Genomic DNA, 24,926 nt, shown 5'->3' with positions numbered 1-24,926 from the left:
TGCAGGTGGGCACAGACCAACTGGAGCACAGCCCTAATGAGAGGAAGCAGAGAAATTCTGCTGGTGGGGATGTGGCCCTGAGTGCTGCCCCTGCCTCCAKATGGGGTTTTGCACTCTGGTTTTGAACCAGGGCTGACAGGGACTACATTATTCTCAAGTTACGTTGGTGCAACAAGGGTATTTCTACAGGCAATCCCTGGTAGCAATTGCCCTGTGTGGGTGCATCAAGGTCTGGGTGCTCCTTATGGGTCGAGTATGACAGCACAAACGGTAAGTTTCCATCCCACAGTACTGGAACAAGGTGAGCAGACATGTCGTGTTTGTTCYAGTGATGGTAACCAGGTTCAGGAACAGCGCAGGATTGCAGGGCCAGTCTGAAGCAATGAGACAATCCCCCCTGCCCCTGYGATCAGGTTAGAGGGCACTTAGAAATAGGCCTCTCAGAGAAGCTTCTCCTCAGAGGAGCTCCTGCATATGAGCTGAATCTCTTTGTGCCCTCTTAGTCAGCTATGTCCTAGTAGATCATATGTTGGGCTGAGCATTGGAGCCATAGCTGACAATTGCCTTCTTCCGGAGAACACTCACACAAGTTCTTATCATAAAGGGGMTTCTCACCACCATGGCTACCCTAGTGCTGCACCCAGAGGCAGCACTGCTCTAAAGATCTAGTGACATCTTGCTGTGGGCAGTGCCTCTCATGCTGTCTTCTCCCTGAGAAACACCTGCTTGCTCTCAGGGTTTAGAGCAAGGTTTGGAGCAGGCTGAAGGCTGAAGGCCTATCACAGAAGACAAATAAATGATCTTGGTCTCCTACTGGCCATACTGCCAGACTTTTTTTTTTTTTTTTTTTTTTTTTTTTTTTTTTTTTTTTTTGGAGTCCTCCTAGTGGCAGCCTGGTCTCCTGAAGTCTGCCTTTGCCTTCAGGAGCATAGGAGTCAAGGTACAGTGAGGCTTTGGGTCCCCCCACACAGGGCTTACTGTGCCCCCCAGGAAGCAACTGCCCTAAGCTTGGCAGGCAGAAAGAACAGAAAGCAGTATGAAAGATGTAGCCAGCAAAGGCCCTGTCAGGCTAACATGGGGAGTTTTGTACTTGGCAGCTGATGTGAAATCAGGTCTTCTACAGTGTAGCTCAGGCAGGGACTGAAGCCATGGGCAGTGCTAAAATGGGAGTCCTGGGCCTATGGGGAAGAGGTGGTGTGAGGTGTGAGAAYCACAAACCCTTTTCAAAACATATGCCTTAAAGGACTAAAGAGACCTGCAGTCTTCAATTCCTACCTGAGCTACATCATAGTGGTGCTACACCACTATGTACCTGATGTAGTACCACTATGTACTTGATGTAGCACCTACCTGTGCTACATCAAGTGCTGGTTTCCACCTCCGCTACTTCCATGMTTCTGCCTGGCCAAGGGCCTGGCTAAACTGGACCCCAACCTGCAGGCTGTACTTCATGACAGATGGCCTTGTCTCATTATTACCGTTTTGYCCAGAAATCCTGAGCTGTGTGTGACTCCCACACGTCCATACCAGTGGGACATGCAGGACCCTTTGTTTGTTCACAAGAATTCACCCTTACCACTTGCTAAAAMCTCTGGCCACCTTYCAGGGCCCAGAATCCTCCTTCTTCTAYGAGCTAYTCTTGGCATGAGTGCAGGGGGCTCCATCTGGAGGCAGGGGCWGCACTCAGGGCCACATCCCCACCAGCAGAATTTCTCTGCTTCCTCTCATTAGGGCTGTGCTCCAGTTGGTCTGTGCCCACCTGCACGCTCCACCCCAAGCCCCCCAACCCAAGGATTTCACCCAGCTGGAAAGAGAAGAGGTGGAGTAGGTGGCGAGGCTGTTCGGAAGAAATGCCTTTGCCTTTCCCAGAGCTGCCCTGCATCATCGGGGGCATCCCATCCCCAAGGGAACGCTGCATTGGTGCCYGTGCGACAAATTTGACACAAGGACAAGGGCACTGCGCCACTCACAAGACACGGTTTCATATGCTTTTATCAGACTCTCAGGCTATAGCACTTGATTCAACAGAGGCTTGCAAAGAGGACAGCCCCTGCCCTTCCTTGCCAGGCTGGGGCMGGAGCTCTTGCTCTCTTCTCACTTGTTGCTGCCAGAAACAGGGGCACGGGCAGCTGTAGCCTTTTGCCCGAGCCACCTCCTCTCACTCCTCTTCTTGTTGCGAGATGAGGCCCCTGGCTGGCTGTGGGRGACAGTATGCCTGGGCATGCCTCTCAGGAGCTGCTTGAGTTCAGCGTTACTTTGCACAGCCAGCTGCAAGTGCTGTGGAGAAATGCGCTGCTTCTTCCTCTCCTTGGAAATGTTGCCAGCCACCTCCATGGCGTGCTGCGTCACACACTGCAGCGCTGCCGCCAGGTAGATGGGGGCTGCCGCTCCGATGCGCTTGGCAAAGCGGCCTCTGCGCAGCAGTCTRTCTATGCGGCTCACGGGGAAGAGCAGCCCGGCCCGCGACGAGCGGCTCACTTTGCTCTTTGCTTCGCTGTCCTCGGAAGGAGCCCCGGAGCAGGCGGCCGCAGGCTCGCCCTGCTGCTCCGGCACTGTGCACACCTCCTCTGCCATCGACATCCTGCCCGCTGCTGCCCGCTGCGCGTCCTCTCGTGCTGCCGAGGCCGATCTTTGGAGCTCCCCCTGCTCACACGACTGGTCTCTCTGCYCTGCTGGGACTTGCTGCTGTTGCCCTCTCTGCTCTCAGCTTGCCCCTGCCTTCCTTACCAAGTGGAGGGGCAGCTCCAGGTGCTGCGGCCAGGCCCCTGCCCACTTATGTTGGACGAGCGTCCCTCAGAAGAGGCAGCCAGGCCTGGGACCTGCGCTGGGGGCAGGGAGCTTGGGRGCTTTGCTCCTCCGGGAAGGCAGGAGCCGAGGGGCTTCTCCTGGCAGCCAATAGGAGAGCATCCCCTTTGTGACCCCAAGCAGGCACGGGGATGGCAACAGTGACATCACCCCCCTGCGACATCATTGTCCTTGCTGGCTCCGCCCGTTGTGGGCAAACTCAGCGGGACACTCACACCTCTGCTCTGCACACAGCGAACTCCCCAATGGCCTCTGCCAGGGCAGGGAGCCTGTTCCCCTTGGACAGGGCCAGGSAGAAAAGGATCTAGGTGGCAGGAAGCCCACGCTAGCCCCCGTGCCTCCTCTGGCTGATGGAGAACCAGTTGGCTCTCTTGGCCACAGCAACATCCTATGTCCAGCTCACTGAGACCAGGACCAGCTCTGTGGCCATATCTCCAGCCAATAGGCCAACCTGGAAGGCAGCTCGGGTGCTGGCCATGCTGGGTTTGTGCCCATGATGGCAACAGCTGGGTCGTGCTTCCTGCATGGATTGTGGTACCTGTCCGGGCATGAAAAGTGTTCCCTGTGCTGTGRCCTAGAGGAGCTGTGCACCAGCATGCCATGGTGCAGAGTGATGGTCACACGGGATGTGTCAGCCTCTTTTGGCTGAAGATTTGTTGGGGCTTGTGTCCAAAGGGATGGCCATGAAAGCCTGTGCAGAGAGATGCACAAGTGGCTCTTGCCTTTCCTTCCCAGAGACTCCTGCAGGGATATGCCACATGTCCTTGTGTCCTTGTGGCCAGAAGAAAAGTGGCCAGTGTGCTTTGGCTGCACTGACACTGTTGCTCGGGCTCTGCACGGGCAGTCAGCCTTGGGAAAGAGGCTCCCTGCGCAGATGAGCCTGGTGCTTGCTGCCCTCCCCAGCCAACACAAGGAGAATGTCTTCCCTAGACTGTCCCCTTTTCCATGCCTTTTTAAATCATACACTCTTGGCTCTTACACCTCCAGTGTAGGCACCATCCTTTTCTTGTTAACTAGTGACTATATGAGCAATATTGCCTGGAACCAATGATTTTGCTTTTCCACTTTTCTGAGAACAATTTCGTTGCTGTAGTCATGGCACTTTGGAATTAGCCTTTCCTCTTGTGGAAAAGCTGGAATTTTTTGGAGCTCCAGGCACAAAGTTATTTCAGAAACAGTGACTTCAGATGCCTAATCCATGAACTGGCAGATTTTTGATGCCTCAGTCTCTGTAAGTAGATGTAGGCGCCAAATAAAATCTAGACAGGCTGTATAATGGTGTTTGTCATTACATACGTCCCAAGAATCTCAGCTCCTGATATCCACAATCTTTATTCCAACAACAAGAATTTTGTAATAGAATGGTTGCTACGGTGGTGCTATGTGTTCCGAGGAACAAAGTTGCACTCCTTTTCACAGTAATGGTTGAAAATTGCTGTTACCTGTAGGACGCAATGGCCAGAAGGTGGCAGCAGGAGCATCCAAGCATGCTTTCCGCTCCCCCCGCCTCGTTACAGTGTTCCCTGTTAYTTCGTTGTCCTGCAAAGCAACCTTTTCCGATGTCTGTTCTACGGGCAGTTATTGCTACACAGCGAGAGAAGGAAAATGCTCCTCTGGAGATTTCTAGGCTGTTTCACTTGCACACCGGGTCTCGGAACATTCACACCCTGACTCTAGATCTAGTGACTTGCACACTCAAGGACACCTCCAGCCAGTTTTCATCCAGACACTTCTCTTCACACTTAACATGTTCCCTCACGAAAACCATAGAGGAACCCATTACAGTGTTAGATTTTAATACTGCATCCATCCTTCCCGTGACAGAAAAGCTGGAAATCTTGACACCTGTGTGATTAAGGGTGTAAGAACACACAGTGCCTGGGTTTAAGAACACCYAGGCGCCCCATAGGAAGGAATCTGCATTTTGAAAGATCTCCAGGTGCATTTTGGGATTCTCTTGCATCACTAGTTGGTTCTTTAAGAGGCAATAAGATGCCTCTTAAAACATGATTAAGTTAGTTTGGTGAGATTCTTGTAACGATTTATGCAAACATCCCTAACTGCAAAAAGCTGAAGAATGGGTGAAGCAAGAGCCCTAAAATCAGGCACTACCCRACYTGAATTCCCCTAAATCCTGGAGATCTAATGCTTTTTTTCATACCCTCTGGGTCCTATCTAAAAGATGATTCTGTACTGATTTCTTGGCTATGGGCTAACTGACTTAAAATGCTACAAATGAGATTACATGCCACATTCTGTTTGCATTTGATGCTGTTCTAGAACAATACACAACCASTATCCTATATTTATTACATGGACACAGCCTGCATAGTACCGTAATACATTACTGGGAGAGACCTGAGATTAACCTAGTTCTTCCATCTTCACTGCCTCTATTTTTTCCTTCATTTCTCTGTGCCTCAGTGCCTCAAGCTTTCTTGGACCTTTCTGATATTTAGTTAAGGGCTAACAAAGGTAGGTAACAGGAAACACCTCGTCCAAACAACGACTCACTTGACAAGACCATCCCCTTCCTTGTGTGGATAGTGCAGGGACCAGCATTAAAGTCTTTGTAAAGGCCTACAAACTAACTAAGATAAGCATACAGTTTATCCAGGAAGATTTGCAGGAGAATAAACGCCTTGGTCTGTCCTGCCTTTGAAGGCAGAAAGGGGAGGGCAACAGATGAGACTGTGTCTTTTCCCCTAGCCTCAGAGTTCAGGCAAGTTTCCTTCAACACAGATGATGCTGACGATTGTATCTTGTAGTTTGTAGGCAATAAAGATTTGTAAGGATAGGATTCAATTCACTCCAGAAAGATGGATGCACATTGACAGTACAGATCGAAGTTTTCAAGGAAAACAAAATCAACAGCAACCAAGTATCATTCCAACTGACCAGGTTTCTCTTTTGGAGTTACAGAAATACATGTCAGATCAGCCTTTTGTGATAAGGAAGAGAAGATGTAAAAGAGAAACTATCCAATGAGTTAGTTCATCAAAAGATCAATCAGCAGAGGTGGCAGCCCTGAACCTTACATCATTCAGATTCACCTTTCATTTTCAGTGCTCTTTCCTTTCCCTGCCTCCAGCCTTCTTAGAGCTGTGGCAAGAAGCCTTTTGGACTTGCAAAGTTGCCTAATTTTTATGTTGCCAGTCTTGCTTGAAAATTTACAGCCAGCTTACTTTAAATTGCACCAGGGACTTCTGATCCTAGCTGACTGCTTGGACTGAAGAGAGAGAAATCTTCTTGCTCTTCTCAATGTTAAGCAAATGCGGGGCCATTTTTAGCTGGAATTCCACATTTTAGTTGACCCAATTCCAAACCTCACCACACCTTTTTAGATACCCAGAAGAGCAGAGTACGTCATACCCATGACTGTCCATCCAGTTTGACCCACTTGGTGCTGGTGAAGGTACTGGGCACTTTAGAGCCACAAAGATAAAAGAAGAGTTCAGTAACACCTGCACCCAACCCAGCCAGGAAGAAGCTTTCATGGCTGGCGGCATGAAATTCCTCACTTAGTGAATTGTGGCAGTAGGCTGTCCATCACAAGTTGCGCCCATTGCTGTATAACATCCTGCTCTCCAGTAAGCAACAATATCACAGAGTGGGAGGAGCTTCATGCACTTGAATAAACATCTGAACAGGAGATGAGAACAGGAGAGCCATGAGCCAGCTTTGGTGCCCTAAGGAAACACATGTTTTCTTTGGCTTGGTTCTTATTACTGCAAACAGTATAACAGAGGAGAATGGTACAAGCAGAAAGAAAGGACAGTTTTCCAGGTACAAAGTAAACTTGCACAGGGGAGAAACATCAGTCACTGACTTTAAGCTTTCATAAGCTTAGACCTGCAACTAGATCTATCKTGTAACTGAATATTCTAGAGATGTTCAAAATAAAAGRAACCACAGAGATTCAGAATTTCTGTTACACTTTAGGAGAGGCTGAAGAGTTGGAGCACTTGCTAAGGGGTCACAAACCTGGCTGTGCCTCCAAATGAGGAATGCTCTGTCACTCCCCAACCCTCTCCAGTCTTAAGCCAACCTAGGTGAAGGCAAAATGCCAACAAAAATGCCTACACTTAACATTGCAAATAGATTGCTCAAGAGTTTTTAAAGAAAGACATACATAGATGAGCCAAACAAACGTCACAACTAATCCACTCTCACCGAGCTTCATCAGAACGGTCTCCTTCTTATCCAGCTGGCTTGTTTTTTCCTCCTAACAAAACATTACTCAAGATTTTCAGTCTTCAGCAGCCTCACTGGGTCAGGGAATGGTCGTTAGCAGGGTGTTTTGGGGCCTCCCTCACAGAACTCACTCCAAAAAGAGAATTTCTACCTGAGAACTCCTTTGAGGGGCACCTCTTTAGGAAACCCTTCAGACACACTGTGACAGGCTCCACCAAGAGGAAATCTGAGTCTGCTCTTTCTTTTGTTGTCTTTAAGAGAACCAAACTGATGTCTTCCACCCTAACACTCTTTCTACTCCACTCCAATATGGGAGTTGCTGGAGGAAAAAACATGACAGAATTGGACATGTCTCTAAAGCAGGTGATCTTCTGCCAAAATGCTGTGGGGTAGGAAAGGAAAGTTACACACTTTGTCATCTTTCATGTCCAGATTTGCCCTCCTTTGACATTTTCCACTATCAGCAATGTGTCTGTTAGATGCTAAATGCTGCATGAAATCTGGAGTAAAAGCAGAAGAAGCCTGTGCTCCAGGCAACAGGAAAGGAAATGAAACCAACCAGAACCACTGCAGAGGCAGAAGCAGAGGCATGGCAGTGTAAGTCTGAGACACGCTCCTTGTCCCCTCTGGAGTAAGCAGTTTTACTCATGSATGCACTTGCTCCACTATGCGCAGTACTAGCCCCAGTGGGTAAGAAAACAGAAAACCTCCATAAAAGGTAACCTAGCCTAAGTATCTGCAGAAGCGAGATACTCCACATGGAGCCTCATCTTGCTCTCTGCAGGTTGTGCTGTTGTAGAGGCATGAGCTGAATGCCCAAGTGCCAAAACACATCTCCCCAGAGTATAAAATTTGGACATCATTCAAGRCTTCAATATGGTCCTCTAAAGGACAAGGAGCAGAACGATGGAGCAGCTTCCCGTTCTGGTGTAGGACAGTGACAACGTGAGCTAAAATGAACAGTGTAGCACACTGAAAGGATTTCCAAGTAGACAATCAAGGATACCAGAAAACAAACCAGAAGTCTGAGCCACATAGGTTGAAACATATTTCAGCATACAGAACCGTGCTATGAGTCAAAAAGGAGAAGTTTCTATCCTCCCTGAAAAAGCTGCAGGTTATAAATACTTTGCTTTAAGCTCTTAGACAAATTAATTGGTCCAATTATGCAATTTTCACCATCATGGGATCAAATCATATTACCAAGATAAATATCAAGGCATTTTGCTCTATTACTTGCTCACCAAAGGTAGCAGAGCATCTAACCGCATTTCAGCAAMAGAGGAACACTATAGAATAGGTCAAGACAACCTACAAAATCAACCTCCAACTGAAACTTCCAAGTGCACGGAGCAATAGTTGCAATATTGCCCTATCATCTGAGAGTCTTAATGCGTAGCTCAGAAGGAGGGGAGGGCTGCCACTTGCAAATGTACCTTCTGGGTATATCACTGAAAAGATGCTCTTACATTGCAGACCCATTGGTATTAGTCTTGTGTCATAGAGAATACATTTTGGCATTTTAACTTAAGAAGTCCAGCAGACCCTTCAGTTTGATGTCCACACTACAAACTTCCTCTTTAGGGACCTTGTCTACTTGACAACTTGAAATGCCTTACAAAACCCAGGACCTTGCAATTTTGGGTGATTCCATTGGAACAGACCATGCAATGCAAAGAGAGGAAACTAGAAAGGATGCGGCAACCCAGAGGGAGATAATCAACAGCACGACATCTGAGACCATCATCTTCTCTTTTCAATGTATATAGATACCGTAAGAGAGAGTGTCAAGAAGATGGGGCCAGACTCTTCTCACCACTGGCTTGGTGGCCAGCGATAGAACAAGAGGCAATGAACATGAACTGAAACACAGGATGTTCCCCCTGAATTTTGAAACTAAACCCCAAAACTTCTTCACTGTAAAGGTGACAGAGCCCTGGAACAGGATGCCTAGATGTGGAGGCCCGCTTCAAGGACAGCAGTACAGTGTTCTATCAGCAAACAGAGATTAGCACAGAGATTAACAAAGCAAGGATGCCTTGTTAGTAGGTMATCAGCTTCAAGGACAGCAGTGCAGTTGTTCCATCAGCAAGCAAAGAACAAAAGCAGCTGTACAGGTGTTGTGTGACCAAGAAGCTGATTGGATAGTCTTGGTGTATTAGCCTGGGCGCAAGAGAACCGTCGAACTTTAACTACACACAGTCCGCCCACATGGGACAGCATAGGAGTCACCCTGTGGGATAAATCTACTGGCAGTGACCAAGAGGCGGCTCCTTCCTTGGACCGTGACGAACTTTTGAGACACTAAAAAGCCTACAGAGGGACCGGCTCTGGAGACTCTGGTAAAACAAAAGGGGAAACGCCTGCTGCCCCACCTGAGCTGGATCAAGGCAAGGAACAAGGTGTGGCATGCACAGTGGCTTGTATGGTGCCACCTGACGATCCCCTAGTTTGGGGACATGGAGACTCTGCTTCTCAATACCCCACACCTAGAGAGGATGCAAAGGCTCCTTCTCAGGAGATATTCAAAACTCACCTGCATGAGATCCTCTGCAATGGTCCTCTAGATCACACTGATTACACTAGATCCTCTCCAAAGAACCCTTGCAACCTTCATCATTCTGTATTACTGAAGCTCCAGAAAGGGAAGTGTCACAGAGACACAGACCCAGGTGCCCAGCGCTGTCCTGTATGAAACACATAAACAAGCCAGCAACCATGTGGCAGTGGCAGTGCTGTGASTCAAAGCTGGCCCTGCAAATAGCATGAAGCCATGAGCAAGTTTTCCCCTGAAAGAGTCACAGGCCCTCTCCTCTGCCTCCTTAGCACTCTTCCCCTTGTCAGAGGACAGTTCTTCTCTGATTGTCATAAGAAAATCATCAGTGATCATTTGGCCTTTTAGTTTACTTTTGCTTCCCGTTCTCTCTCCCATGCTCCTAACAACACGCCCAAGTCCACCACTCCCAGTTCCTGGCAGTTCCAAGGGCAGTCCAGAACATCATCTGCAGAATTTTGCACAATTGCTGCCTAATTGCCTGTAGTCGTCATCGGGTTATGAAAACCTTAATTACTGTTTATTACGCTGCTCTTCTAGCTGCTCTYCACAGAAGAGTGGTTTTTCACTGCTGCGGAACATGCTATGGCTATGGTGAAGAGCTGCAACCTCATGTCAGTTCTACTTTGGACGACAACTAAAGGGCCTCCTTCCTCTTTGTGCACAGCAGTCTTATGGAAGGGACTAGAGCAGGTGGAGTCCCTGTGTTCCCTGAGGAACTGCAATTGTTACTTGCTCTGGTGCAGCCTAAGCAAGAAACAGAGAGCTTCAACACAATATGATCCAGCTTCAACACAATAGTATGATCCAGGATTATTATGGTTACACATCAGGGCAAGATGCCATTTGCACTAACACAGGAAACATTTAGTGATTTGTGCCACTGTAGTGATACAGTCTTATTCCTTGGGATACAGATTGCCCTTTTATTGTCTTAACTTTTGCCAGAATGGCTCCAGATTCTTTTTTTTGGCAGTGCCAGTCCCAAAGCAGATATTTGTAGGTTAGAAGGCAATACAGTCCTGTTCTTGATATTCTTGGACTTGTCTTGAATTGTAGATGCCTTAAAGTATTTATTTTCAGTGCTCATCTAATTCTATCTGCTGTTTCATATGAGAGGTGGTCTTTCCTATAAGACCTTGACCTTCTTGACTGTCCTGACTTGTCATTCAAATTTTTAGTGGTCACAATGTACTATTCTCATCAGGAGAGGAAGGACGAGCAATGAACAAATTATTGTGCATGGAGATGTTTGTGATTATCAAGAAATTACTTGTTTCTCTGTTGATTCTCTGTTTTCTTAGTAATTAGTCRATTTGCATAATTTTATTTCTCTTCATCTTTGGCAGATATTTTCATTCATTTACATTTATCATTAAAAGTGAGAGATTAAAAATAGATTGTTGTTCTAGGAGAACAGCTGATTTGATTCACTCTAGCTTACTGGCCTTGTGCATATTCCAGCAAACAAGAATGCATTCCATAGGTATTTTGAAAATATATGGTGGACCAACTGCAGCATATTATATATATTTCTAGATATGCAGCTGATAGATTCAGGAATGCAGATAATTTTGCTATAGTTTTGGGGGGACTGGGGATTTTTTGTTTCACTGTTTTTATTTTTGTAATAGTGGGTTTGTGCTGTAGCAAAAAGGGCCTTTAATTGAATGGATCTTTCTCTTGATATTTGATTTTTGATTTTTCCATTTATGTTTATGAGTACAATAGTAACTCATAAACTTTATGCATGTCTATCAATTTGTATCTTGAGGAAGGCCTACTTTTTTCCAAAAGGGAGGATCAAAGTGTATAGATTACATGGAGAGTTATTATTGGCATAATTTAAATGGATTATTAATCAGTACTGCCATGTGAGATCTATTACAAAATTTTACTTGTTACAACATTTTCTTCTAGGTGACACCTATAAAATGTTCACACACCAGATTATAGTCCTTTACTAGTATGTGTTCTTCAGTAGTCTCCTTTCTTGTCTTCATTTAGTTAGGAAATAAAAGTCATAAGCACTTTCTATCATTATGACAGACACTACATCTCACTGTTCTTACAGATACCCCCTTCCCTTTACTCATTYCAAAAAGACCATACCCTTCTTGATAGCTGGAAATCAGAACAGTGTCAAGTATTCTGGGTGTGGTGCCACAGTTGCTTTCTATATGAGCACTTAAAGTTTGCTATATCTGCCTCTAACACTTCTTCTGATGCAATTAATAYGAGGTTTTCACAGACACATTTTCTAAAATGAAGCCATATTTGTGGTTCCTAGTCACACTCAAAGCACTCAAGTCCCTTCCTGTTTGAGGTATTAATGAAACATAAGCTCTCRGCTTGTATCGGAAGTTTCTGTCTACCAATTCCCAAATACCTGTCCTTTCAATATATATTTTTGAATTTCATCCTATTTCTATTATTCCATTACCTGAGCCCTTTCAGAGGAGTGAACTATAGTTGCATTTGCTTATAAAGAATAAAAGCCTTTCTACATATCTCAGATTTAGACAAGAAATTGTTCCCATATTTGCACTCAGCATTGGCAAATGACAATGTTCATAGCCCACCAGATCATCATTTTCTGATACAGCACAAAAAATATATACTGAAAAATTTACCAGAAAGGCTTTTTCATATCCAACAATTTGTTGAAGCCAGTTGCTTGCATGCTGCCAGTTAGAATTCTCACATTTATACCATTTTTTATTCTTCACAGAGCCCTCCGTTTCATCACTCTGTATAAGAATTTGTTAAGAAATGGAGAAGAGACAAATAATCACCATAGAAAAATATAATTGTATAGGTCTTACATTAGTGCTTTATTTTACACCTTATGTATGGTTTCTCTTCTACCTTTATAACCTAATATAGTCAGGAGTATTAGTTTAGCATTAGATTATAATAGGCTATCATTAGATTATAATAGTCTATAAATAAATTTAAAGGTGCTAAGCTTCGTAATATCTATGAGAATATGTAATATTCAGAGTTGCTGGGTGATAGTTGCCCTTCACGTCAGTGAATGGACTCTGCAAGCTGAAATACTTGAATCACTAAAATGAGGACTRAGAGTAGAACTTTCAAAAATTTCAAATTTATTTTGGTGCACAAACTAATGAATTACTTTAAGTATTTATAACTAAACTTGTTTTTAGCAATGACAGTTCCAAACACAAGCACACTTTTGAAAAACAAGAGATCATATTAGTTTTTAGCATTTTCCTCTATGAACAACAAAAACTGTTTGAGTATTAAAACTTATGACATTTTTGGCTGTGGTAGTCTTTCCAAAAGTGTTTTCTCTATCTGATCAGTATGGCCTAGTTAGTTAATCTGACAAAAACAAAAGGCATCTGTARCTCAAAAAGAATGCTCAGAGTTTGAGTAAATAACTGTTAGGATTCTAGAAACATTAGCTTCTTTCTGGATATTTTGTTTTACAACATATTTTTCTATTGTTCAATCCATATAGTTAATCCAGCTTTTTAAAGATTTTGTTTGTTTGTTTGTTTAAATTAGTCATTTTTGTTTCATCATTAATATAAAAAGTGTTTATGTTAATTTTCAGGTTATACAAAAAGAAACATGCTAAGACAAAACCTAAGTCTCAATTATGTTAAAATCTACTCACCAGAACCAGCAGTAAAAATGATGATTAATTCGTGCTCTTGCTCATTTTCATAATTCATGGCACTCCTAACTTTGATGAAATTCGAGTTACTGTAAAGAAACATCATGCGCATTACATCARTCATGCAAGTTCTGCTCCATTCATTTTTTCACTCAATCACAAAAATTGTACCATAAACTCCAGACATTCAACTTTTGTCATCYGCATTTACGGTTTTACAACTTGAAATGGTGCTAGTGACAGTGTCAAAAAGCATAATGAATAAGGATTTAAAACTCCTTGAATTATCTGTTCTTCTATTTCCCTTTTCATTAAGGAGTTTTCCTATCTGCCTTTCTGCCTGAAGTAGATTCACTGAAATTTCATCATCAAAGCAGAGACAGACTGTCCAAGGAAGAGTTGGAGTCACCATTCCTGGCAATTCCTTGTTCAAGAAATGTGTAGATGAGGCGCTCAGGGATATGGTTTAACAAGTATGGTGTTGAGGAGCTTGTGGTCGGACTCAATCTCAAAGGTCTTTTCCAACCATAATGATTCTACAATTCTRTGATTCTAATTAGTATTTGGCTATTGCTCTAACAGATTCTATCTCATGGTCTCAGACCAGCTGTTTCAAAATTTTCCCTACAACAGTCTTTGGATAATAACAATCGCTTAGAAAATAATCTTTTCTTGAAAACTTTTTACTTGGCTGTATATTGTCAAAATCTGAGTATTAGAAATAGAGTTCAGCATTGGAATAAGGCACTAGAACGATCCTTGTGGAGATGAGAAGAGTGAGGGCAGATAAGTCATATCTGCCCTTGAGCATTTTTCAATAGCAGAATATCTACAGTCTTGCCTGGTTTTTCTTCAATCCAGGCTGAGTGAACCCTGCTAAATTCCTGGTTTCATCATCCTTTYAGCTCAGCTTTTCTTCTCAATCTCYTCATTTTGAATCTTGCTTACTTTCTTGTCTCAGCACCCTATTTCCTCACCCTCTTTTCTGCCCAAGGGTTTCTTTTCACCTTGTCCTACCTGACAATCTCCAGAAAAGAAATGCCTGGTCTACAAAGGGTCTTCTTTTCCTATGCATTGTTCATCTGTTTTCAGTTACGACCTTTCCTTCTAAAATATCGTGCTTCATAGGACATAAATATAAACTGACTAGTTGTCTAGCTTTTCACTTTCTGTGAGTACAGCTCTTTGTTACACGTGACAACAGATAACATTTATTTTGAAACCCCAGAATTCAGGACCAAACTGCATAAACAGCCCCGTCGGTCTTTCTTCACTACTCAAATACTCTAATCCTTTCCAGTTGCTACTTGCCTTATAGATCCTATTTGATTATTTTATCAGCTTCAAAAAATGGGGATTTTCCCTAAGCAGTTCTCTTCCCACATCCTGATAAGTAGTTTAGAGACAAAATCTGCACAGAGAAATACAGAGGAGCATGGCACAGAAATAAAGAGRAGTAAATGGTATTTGTAGTATTTGTTTCAGTGAATATTTGCAAAATAATGCTGTTTTTCATGTCTTTCACAGTGGTGTATGGTGATGCACCCCTTTGTTTTAAGTACACTTGCAATGATGTATTTGCTCAGATCCCTGAAAAGTTATTTTTCATACCTTARCTCAAAATAATAAGTATTTATAGAGCATCTTATTTTAAGGAATTAGAAAACCTAGTGTTTGCTATGTATTTATAGTCAGATAAGTTGGATATAAAAGTAACAACCTTAGGTTTCAGTCAGGAATCAAGATTCCCTGATCTTCACATTCAAGCAAATGTTTGTTCTTCACAGTATCACTTTAATTTCTAAAAATACTTAAAAGTGTTACTGTCATACAGTAATCAGCTCAGAGACAGCTTCCCTTGTGGTTTCACTAGAAACATTGAAATATCAGTCATTTTCATTATTTCCTCACTGGTCTTGCTGCAGTGTGCCCTTGCTATCAAAACAGAGCTATCTCATGAAAGAGCTGTAACGAAGCACAGATGGAGGATGAGGAAGGCTATACCACTTTAAATTTGCAAACTTCAACTTCAGTTACTGCTCATMGATATTCAAGTAACAACAAAAGTTCTGCATTTAATGCTGCAGGCAGTTTTGTTACAGTAGACAGTAAGTATTTCCTAAATTCTTTATCTAACCTGGGACATAACTTGGGACATAACTTGAAACTGGGACATAACATGCTCACATTAGTTGATCTAGAATCCTTCTAACTTTATAATATATTCTTACATAAATGGTCACAGAAACAGTGGTGGGAGTGATGATAATGGCATCTTGCATTATAGGTTATCATCAGAGATTTTTCTGAAGGTTTTAAGATCTAAACTCCATTTATTTCTCCATTTACTTYGAGATTGAATATAAATACTGCCTTTGTTATAGGTTTTATTATTTTGGTCAGACTCCTTTGTAACAGCAAGGAAATTGAGAGAAAAATGCTATAATTTTATTTGAAAATGTCTGCCTTGAAGCTGAAGCTGTTTGCTCAGCCATGGCAAATAGAACCATGGCAAAGAGAACCATGGCACCGGTTATGACAGGAGTATATTTTTATGTGTTTATGCTTATAACTTTTCTTTAAATGGTCTGTTAACTAATGTCTTGAATTGTGCCTGTGGATTGCTGAGTTTATAAAATGATGACTTTAATACAGTTTCTGCTGCTCCAAAATCTAGCAGGTTGCTTTTGTGTGGAATAATTATCTTTCGTTGCTATTCACAGTGTGGGTGAAGTAGACAACAACACATTACTTTGGTGCTGTTTGAATAATATACAGGGCTATGCATTAAGAATGATGATTAAAAGGGAGGATGAGTAYGCTGTTGAGAAGCAGCAGCTAAAAACCTAAGGGTGAAATATTAGGGTCTGTGACCCTAACAGTAGAGTCAGTGAGGCAGAAAAGGGGTGGCATTATGGGAAAGTTCCTTAATAGCCTCTTGWTATACACAGTAATGTAAAGTAGATGATAGTCTCATTAACTCAAAAAAGATAGGTAGAAGTGGACCTCTAGAGTTAATCTATTCCAACTTTTTTTTTTTTTTCCTTCTCAAAAAGAATAGCTTCAAAGTCTCATGAAGTCACTCAGGGATTTATTTACTTGAATTTTAGAAATCTCCAGGAATGGAGAACTGACAGCTTCTCTGGACACTCAGCCCAGTGCTGAACCACTCTTAAGGGAAACATTTATTTTCTGCTCACCTGTTCCATACCTAATCAGTAGTTTGCTAGATCTAATTTGCAACTGGCATGTTCTGTCCTTTCGCTGCACCTCTCTGAGAAGAACCTTGCTCCATCTTCTCTATAATTTACTTTTAGTAAAAGACTGAAAATAGATCATCCCTCAATCTCCTCTTCCCCTGGMTAAACAAACCCAGGTCTTTCAGCTTCTCTCTCTAGGCCCCAATCATCTGAGTGACCCTTTCCTGGACTCGGTCAAGTTGACTGATATCTCTCCTCAACCAGGAGGCCCRGCACTGGGCATGGTACTCCAGATTTCATCTTTAGGAGTGTCAAGTAGAATGGAATAATCATACCTCTTGAGCTGCTGATTACGCTCTTGCTCGTGCAGCCCAGTGTTGCTTAGACTTTACTGCCACAAGGGCACATGAGTGATTCATGTTCAACTTCTCTACTAACACCCTGAAGATCTAGTAAGTCAGTCCCAACCTGTACTGTTAGATGGGCTTCTACTGCTTCAGGTTTAGGACTTTTTTCTTGAACTCTGTTGCACTTACAGTTCATTTCTAAGATATGTAGGTCCCTTTACATGGAGGTCTTACCCTCCATCAGATCATTATCCTCCACTTTCTGGTCATTTGCATTCTCTTGAAATTACCTAAAGTGACAAGGGCTATGGGCATCATCCATAACTCCGGCTATGTAAGTTTAGATGCCCTGTCTGGGCATATGAGGCACCTCTGCAGRGTGATTCTTGCATATTACAAAAGGTTTGACCTCTGGAGATATTTGCTGTGAGGAACATGACTCAGATAATAGTATAATGTCAGATAATGTCTATAATATTTAGTTAACCTGAATAATGGAGAATAGCTATAAAGGAGTATTACACAAATGCTTATATATTACACAAATACTATATATTTATAGAATACTTATTTTCTATATATAGAAATTACAGCAGAGTACTGCTCTGCAAAAGAAACAAAAAAGGGAAGAAAATATTTTAATTCRGGGATAGTCAGCTGGGAAATTTTGGCAATTATATTCCAGATAATACACTGGACCACAACTGAAATTTAAAGAAGGAACCTGAAGAAAGATTGAGTTTAACATTCAAAAATTGTAGACATTTATAAATGCCAATCTCAGAGTCAGGAATTAATTTTATACATGATCAAGAGTGTTTTGACACTAGATAGCAATTTTTCCCCTTTGAAGTTGAGAAATCTCTTATTTCATTTTGTTATTTCCAGGACTGTGGGAACTTCAAAATCTAATCTGGTTGCCTATCTTATGAAAAGGGTATGTTTCTAAAACACCAGAGCCTCACCTGGAAAATATTCTTAGTGGATATATAGAAARTTCTCAAGGAAAAAGAAAGTCCATGAAATTCAGAGCAATGATAAAAAATTCTCACTAAAGAAAAATGAGGCTCTGCAGAATATGCTAAAGGTGGATGAGTGATATCAAAGGGGGGGTAATATAACTTAATCGTGAGGAATGATGCTCTTTATTGATGATTTTTTATTGTTTTTGTTTTCTTTGTTGCGTTGTCCTAGGAGTATCTTCCTCAGTTTCCATCTGGCGACCAGTGGCTTTCATTTTCTTCACTTTGTCTCTGGTGCTGCTAATTGGGCTGGTAATTCTGCTGGCCCTSTGTAAGTACCATGACCTCCTGAGTTAATTCTAAATCTATGAGCTCTAGCAATATGGCTACTTTATCTTCCTCCCTGCACACTGACCWTGCAAATATCTATGGAAGTAATATAGGAAAAATGCAAACAACGAGGCCCTCCTACAAGCAATAACTCCTTTCATTGTGTGTCAGATCAAATCCTCCGGATCACTTAGATCTGTATTTATAACTTCTAGTTCATTCCACATTGACCATGAGATAAACTACCAATTTTAACAATATTCACATACTATCAACTTAAGCTGCACTTATGGGAGTAACCAAGACTTGAAAAGTCCTGCTATTGTTTCTCAAACACTTTGGTTTCATGGTCAGAAGTATATGAGTTCCAACTTGTCAATTGCACTRCTTGACCAACAGTGCCTCCGTGTGACTGATACTGGCAAGTTTTATCATCAGCTTTAGATGTCTTTCTTGGATTGCAACCTTTTCTGCAGTGAGAAAAATCTTGGCATCAAACTGCAGTAATTTGTGCATTGCCCATCTATTACAGTAAGTTTTTCTTAGAAGCATTCAATTGAACAAGATGGTTCCACACTGTATCTAGAAGCAGAGATAATGAGTGAAGGAGCAGGGAAGTAGTGGGAAGTGACCAGAAAGAACACCAGGTCGYGATTCATAGCATGTGGGAAATGTTGGCTCAAAGCCAGCTCTGTTTGCTTTTCCACCATTTCCAGAATTAGACAGACAGAATTAATGATGACAGAATTAATCCTTCTCATCCAGCCCCATGCAGAATGGGCCTGTCACTCACCCTATATGACCCTAAATTAAGCCTTGCCTTGATGAGTTTCAACATCTCCCAGGCTGTAGGTGCCCTAGGCAGTGCCTAGATAGTCGGTAACCTGCACTATCCCTCCGCTGAGGAACCGTTCCAAGAGTCCAAACTGAATATCCCAAGCCCAATGAGTGGGCTTGGGCAATAACATCCATTGTTATATCTTCTGCAGCTAATTCAGAGGTATTTGACTCTCATCTTTGTGATTGCTCTTCAAGTAGTTGCAGGCAGCTATTAAATCTAGTTGCAATTAATCAGTAYTTGACTGAATTGTTTCCTTCCTTCCTCCCCTCCTCCCTTTCTTCTTCCCTTCTTTCCTCCCATCTTTCCTTCTTTCCTTCCCTTCTATTGTAAGAAGTCTCTGCAGTAACAAATCATGTCTGGTCAAATATCAAATGTCCCTTTGAAAGTCAGTTTTGATTAAGTGATTTTGTTCACCTCTAAATACAATCACCCATTTATGCCACTAGAAGGTAAATGTGCATAGTTTGGACATCTCATATGGCAGGAATAAATGCAGCCCTGATGGCTAGCCAACCACTGTTTGCTTTTCCACCATTTCCAGAATTAGGACAGACAATGATAGGATTAATCCTGGTTAATTAGCTCTCATCAGAACCATCTATCTTCTTCATGATGTTCCCATTAGAAAACCAAATGCAGTATATACAGCAYTGGATATGTAAATAAGGCCGACAAGAAATTAAAGAACCTCAAAAGCTACAATTTAAATTCATTAAAAAGAAAAAGAAATTTGATGAGCATTTTTGTTCTAAAGTATTTKTTTCAGTTTTTCAGGTTCCCAAAGATTCTGAGGAAGGAAAGAAGCTACAARAAATGAGGGAAATGTTGTGTTCTGAAAGGAAGGAAAACAATATGACTAATGGTAAATACGATTTATGTAAATAAACTCAAATCACCCCACCTTCAGAGTCCATTGGTAGAGCCAATGTAAACCCATGGGGAAAGTGTCTGATCAGATATTGCCTATTTTCAGCTGTGGCAATATTCAAAATATGAATATGTGCATACTAACACTCGGGCTGTGATTCAGTGACTTGYATCTCACAGGACTAAGAAGATCTCAGTTAATTTATGGCTACCCTTAATCTTCTTTTCTCAGTCAAACCAGTAGCTAAAGCCTTTCCATTCMTTGCTGATCTACATTATAATGTCTCTCTGATTTCTAGAAACCAAATGCGCTCTCTGTCCAGCAAGCTGGCAAAACAGTGGAGCTGACAGTTGTTTCTACATTTCAAAACAGAAGAAAACATGGAAGCAAAGCCAGGAGTTCTGTTCCTTAAGAAATTCCACACTGGTGGTGCTAAAAGACAGAACAAAGATGGTACGGTCTTCACATTTTGTCTTTAAACAATAAATTGGAAGTATTAGCATGGAGGAGAGACTCTGTTTAGGAAACAGAATCTGCACTCTGGGTGTATTTCATCTTACCTAGTTTTCGGCATCCACAGTATAAGTGGTCAGCAACCCCAGAGGTACTTAGTCTCTGTTATGATTGTTAGCCTCTGAATCTAGCCAACGCAGTCGCTGGAGCAATTCAGTTCAGTATTCAGTAACACTTCCTATTGGTGATGTGCTTAGGCTCTATTGGCTTTGTTGGCCAGATCTTCACTCTAACTGGGACTGAAGGAGTGCTCCCATGTATACTCCAAACTGTAGACACCTATAGGCAGACTAACTAAAGCTCAGAGCAGTTCTCATTGGTCACATGCATTTGAGTTTCCTCTCTACATTACATCTATCAGTGTCTCCATTAGTGGCTAAACCTTCACAAGTGTGAGATACAGAAACTTGCATTTTATTTTTAAATACTATGTTGACTTTCTCATAGACGCAGGTCTCTCTGCCACGGGATCTGCAGTTTTACTGGGTTGGATTATCATATGCCTCTGAAAGGAAAGGCTGGTACTGGGAGGATGGGACAGTCCTTGTGAGAGAAGTCACAACTTGGTAAGCCTTGGTAACTCATGACCGGATGGTTCTAGTCAATAGGCCCCAGTAAAAAATATTAAACTTATGATTCTGCTTATTTTTCTGTGTTTGCTACCTGTGCTATGAGTAAGGAGCACAGAGGTCGTAGTACCTTTTATAGATATGCTTGTATATGTCTTGTATAACATATATTCCTGGATAAGGAAAAATGCATATCAAAATATAGCTGGATCACAGGCACATAAGCGACTACCTAGCACAGATAAAATAATCCAAGGAGTAAATAACTCTACATTTCAGAGGTAAATCATTTTGATTACAAAGGGCCCAAATACAGAATACATAACATCAGTGGAATATCATTAAGATGTATTTTTTAATTTTCCAGGATTGTGTTATATGAACACATCTTCTGTGCTTCCTTATATGGACAGATAATTTACACCAGTAATCCCTGTTCAACAGAGCAATTCTGGATCTGTGAGAAAGGGGCTATTCATTTCACCTGAAGAAGTATTTCAAGAAAGGACATAGCCTCTGTCAGTGTGAGATATGATCTTTAGCAAATAAAAGTTTTGAATACATGTTTAGTTGTGTTTATTTGTTTTGCATCTTTCTCAAAATGTTCCTTGTAATGGATGTKCCATTAAAGACTAAAACTTCCTCTTTGCTTCCATCTCCCTTCATAAGTTCACAATAAGGAATGTAAGCCTAGGAAGCTGCTTGGAAGAATTAACTACAGTGAAGCAATGATTCTTGAATGATCCTCTGGGGAGAAAACCATACAGTTTCATAGAACTCTATGAAAATAATAATTTCTTCTCCTTTTCTCAGTGCTTTACATTAACACCTGCCCCAGCCAGAAACCACTCCTACTTCATCCTTTATGTTTTTACTCACCTGAATAATTACTAAATAAAAACCCTAAATACAGTCCACCTCTTTTAGACCAGTTTGACTAGTCAGGTCCTCTTTCTTAAATAATTCTGCCAGCTTAAGTAATTCTGCCAAGGAATCTGTATGAAAAATAGAGTTAAATGTCATGGCTGGATTAAAATACTACCTGGTTATATTGCAGTACTATCATAACTTTCATTGCTACAAAAAGCAAAGCGAGGATAGCAATAATGTGATCCATATAGATCTCCACCCAGCAATTACTGAAGATAGTACAGAATCCATGGGCCACTTTTTTGCCACCTGTGACATTTCTGCCTTTTATCTCCTGCACTCGCTAATCCTTTAACCTAAGGGTTAAGAAGAACCCACTAGAGCAGTGGGAATTCAATTTCAGTATTGAAGCATAAAACTCAACGACCCATGGGAAAAAAGACAATGAGATAATTACTGACTAGCCAATAAGSGAAAATTTCTTTCAGAAAAGAGCTCTTCAATTTCCTACCTTCATAAAATCAATATTCGGATGGTTATTCAGGCTGGTGCAAAATAAAAATTCTTTTTTTTTTTCTAGTATCTTTCCTATAGAAGGATTCTAAAGCACTAATAAATAGCATACAGTACAGATTTGGCATCAGCTGTATTCCTCACTATCTCTGTCAAGCCATACAGTATTATTTTTATGAACTTAAGTTCAGAAAGAGAGGTATTTCTATACCAGTTCCTTCTTTTGATGGGTAGCCTGTAATTTTTCCCTCACATTTACTCCATGCTGATTCACTYGGTCAAATTTAAATGAGCAAAACAAAAAGACTTTTACAAGACGCCTTAGGCAAATTATTCCACTAACTTCCACGAAATTGCACTTAATATCTAACCTGAACATGTTTACCTCCACTTAACTGCATCCCATAAACTTGATTATATTTTTCCTTTCAAGTCCATAGAGTTTTTCCAAATCTTTCAATCTTCCATTCTTTTTAATCTCTTTCCTTCTTTCTATATTACTGGATTTGAGTCCAAAGTCTCCTAGAAGCTGAGTTGCAATATGTAGGTGACAACATTCTGAGTGTCACATAAAAATACTCTCCTCGATGGTGAGAATTTATCTTGAAGAGATCTGTCCCCAGTATCACTATGACTTTTTGATCCAGCAACTTGGAAGCCCTAGTTTGGGCGTTTTCCAATGTCATCAAATTCAAGTCTACTTATGTAACATCTTCAGTCATTTCTGGCATGGTTACAGAATACAAAGGTTCAGTTGATCCCACAGAGGAAACAGAGGTATGTTTCTGGCTGAGATCAAATAAAAGGACAGTGTTGTGAGAACTGAGTGATTCATGTATAAGTCAGAAATGCATTTTGGATGATATAAAGGGACTGTATAGTACACAACTTCAGAGGGTTGTTTGTATGCATATGCAGCAGGATATTCTGGAAAGGAGTCACAAAATAGCATTTAACCCTCCTGTATATGCAGAAATGTAATGGGAATGGAATATGGAATTCTCTTGCTCTCAATCCCTGGGACAAACCCATACAGTTATTCATTTTTAGATACTTTTTTTTTTTCTGTAGAAAGTAAGAAGAAAGCTGAAGAGGAACAGACATTAGCTTTGGACCATGTCTAAGTGATAGATGCTGTCCAGCTGACAGGGAGGGTGGATGATAGCTGGTGAGAGAGTGTTTCCTAGCTTTAATACACAGTGATAATATTCAGCAAATTAAATCAGAAGGGGTTCCAGGTCTCATTGTCTCAAACAGTGGGGGAAGAATTGAGAATATCTTTATTATGACTATGGAAAAAGCATGAAATGCAAGTGGTAAGTATGTAGAGAAAGAACCTTAACCAGATACACTGTTTCTTTGTATGCAGCTCAGTCATTAAAGATCTGGTTTTATTTTGCAAGCATAGCCCTACCTGATTACCATCATCTGATAAAAATACAAGAAAGCCTCAACAAAGTATTGCTAAAACTGTAAAAATAACAGGTACCCTTTTAAGTTCCAAATATATTCCATATTTTTTATTTCTCTATGTCYGAGAGAAATGATTTGACACGACTGATCAATCTGGTTCTAACAGAACATCCTTTGAAGAGTAACAGGGAACGAGTAGCCATTTCTCAACAGCTCCTAAGAGCAATACAACAGCATTTGTTTAGCTCTTTGAGGAGCTCAACTTCCAGTGAAGCTCATGCTGTCTCAGAGAGAAGCTTAGGAATGGGCTTAAGTTTGATCTGCAACACTCCATGTACCATGAATAGGGTAATTGAGTGGATAGAAATCTTTCCTGTCCATTCAGCAATCTGCTTTCTCTTATATGTAAGGATAGATATGTGCAAATCACATACCTAAATATGGAATGGACTGTTAGATTTTAAGTAACAGGAGAGAACACTGAAATGTCAATGGTGGAATATTTCATTTGTTTTATCAGTTCTGCAAGTTTGGTCATATTTTCAAAACCTTTTGAAAAGTGGCAAGGGGGAAATATGAAAGCAAAAACTCAGTATAAATCAAAATCAAAGAAAAATAAAATCATGAGATAAATGAGACAAACCATTAAGTGAATATGGAGAAACTTAAAGTACTGTTGAATGATAGGCTAGCTGTGCAATAAATGGACTATTGGAACCACAATATTAATGACAATGCCGTAGAAGTAGAAAAAGAATGATCAGTAAGTTTCAGCATTAATGTGTTATGATATGCCTTTAGAGTGATCACTGTTTCAGGCCTCAGTCCTCCTGAGCATCTTTAAATCTAAAAAATCTTTAGAGATATTCTTATCCTTCTAAATTTGGAATTTTCATCAGATAGAATTGTAGTTGAAAATTGACTGGTAGTCTTTTGTTGGGATTTATCACATTCATAACAAAAAGTCTCTGAAAAACTTTGATATATTTCACATTTTGTCCACATTGAACCCCACCAGTTAAATGCTGTACATGCAATAAAATTTATTTCAGAGTTTTGCTGGATCTTTTCTTCAAAAATACCTATAATACACACAAGAATTTAAGAAAAAAAGAATCTAGTTCAATCTCCACATAAACACGAAACAGTTCATGTTTCTGTGTTTGTTACTTGTCCTTTGGAACTAAGATACCTCTTTCCAGTAACAGATCAATTTTGATTAGGAAAAGTAGTTAGACTGATAAACATATGAACAATTTCATGCTAATACAGATTTATACTGCATCACTACTTTTATAATT

The 24,926-nt window shown here is 41.3% G+C and overlaps 2 protein-coding genes across 2 annotated transcripts; one reads left to right on the top strand and one right to left on the bottom strand.

Annotated features, from left to right (window-relative positions):
- Positions 1 to 2,094: 2,094 nt before the first annotated feature.
- Positions 2,095 to 2,580, bottom strand: LOC112955778 (histone H2A-beta, sperm-like). The gene has a single exon (XM_026049143.1). It carries the CDS (start codon positions 2,578 to 2,580, stop codon positions 2,095 to 2,097), a length of 486 nt encoding a protein of 161 aa, XP_025904928.1.
- A 12,600-nt stretch (positions 2,581 to 15,180) lies between these two features.
- LOC112955781 (natural killer cells antigen CD94-like) lies at positions 15,181 to 21,317 on the top strand. Its single transcript, XM_026049146.1, has 6 exons — positions 15,181 to 15,307; positions 17,941 to 18,039; positions 19,646 to 19,741; positions 20,046 to 20,200; positions 20,714 to 20,826; positions 21,197 to 21,317. Exons 1-6 carry the CDS (start codon positions 15,181 to 15,183, stop codon positions 21,315 to 21,317), a joined length of 711 nt encoding a protein of 236 aa, XP_025904931.1.
- The last annotated feature ends 3,609 nt before the right edge of the window (positions 21,318 to 24,926 follow it).

The sequence above is a fragment of the Nothoprocta perdicaria genome, unplaced genomic scaffold (genome assembly GCF_003342845.1).
Source record: "Nothoprocta perdicaria isolate Ctin4 unplaced genomic scaffold, notPer1 scaffold_597, whole genome shotgun sequence".
NCBI lineage: Eukaryota > Metazoa > Chordata > Aves > Tinamiformes > Tinamidae > Nothoprocta > Nothoprocta perdicaria.
Note: the sequence above shows the minus strand (reverse complement) of the source record. Positions and strands in the feature narration are given on the sequence as shown.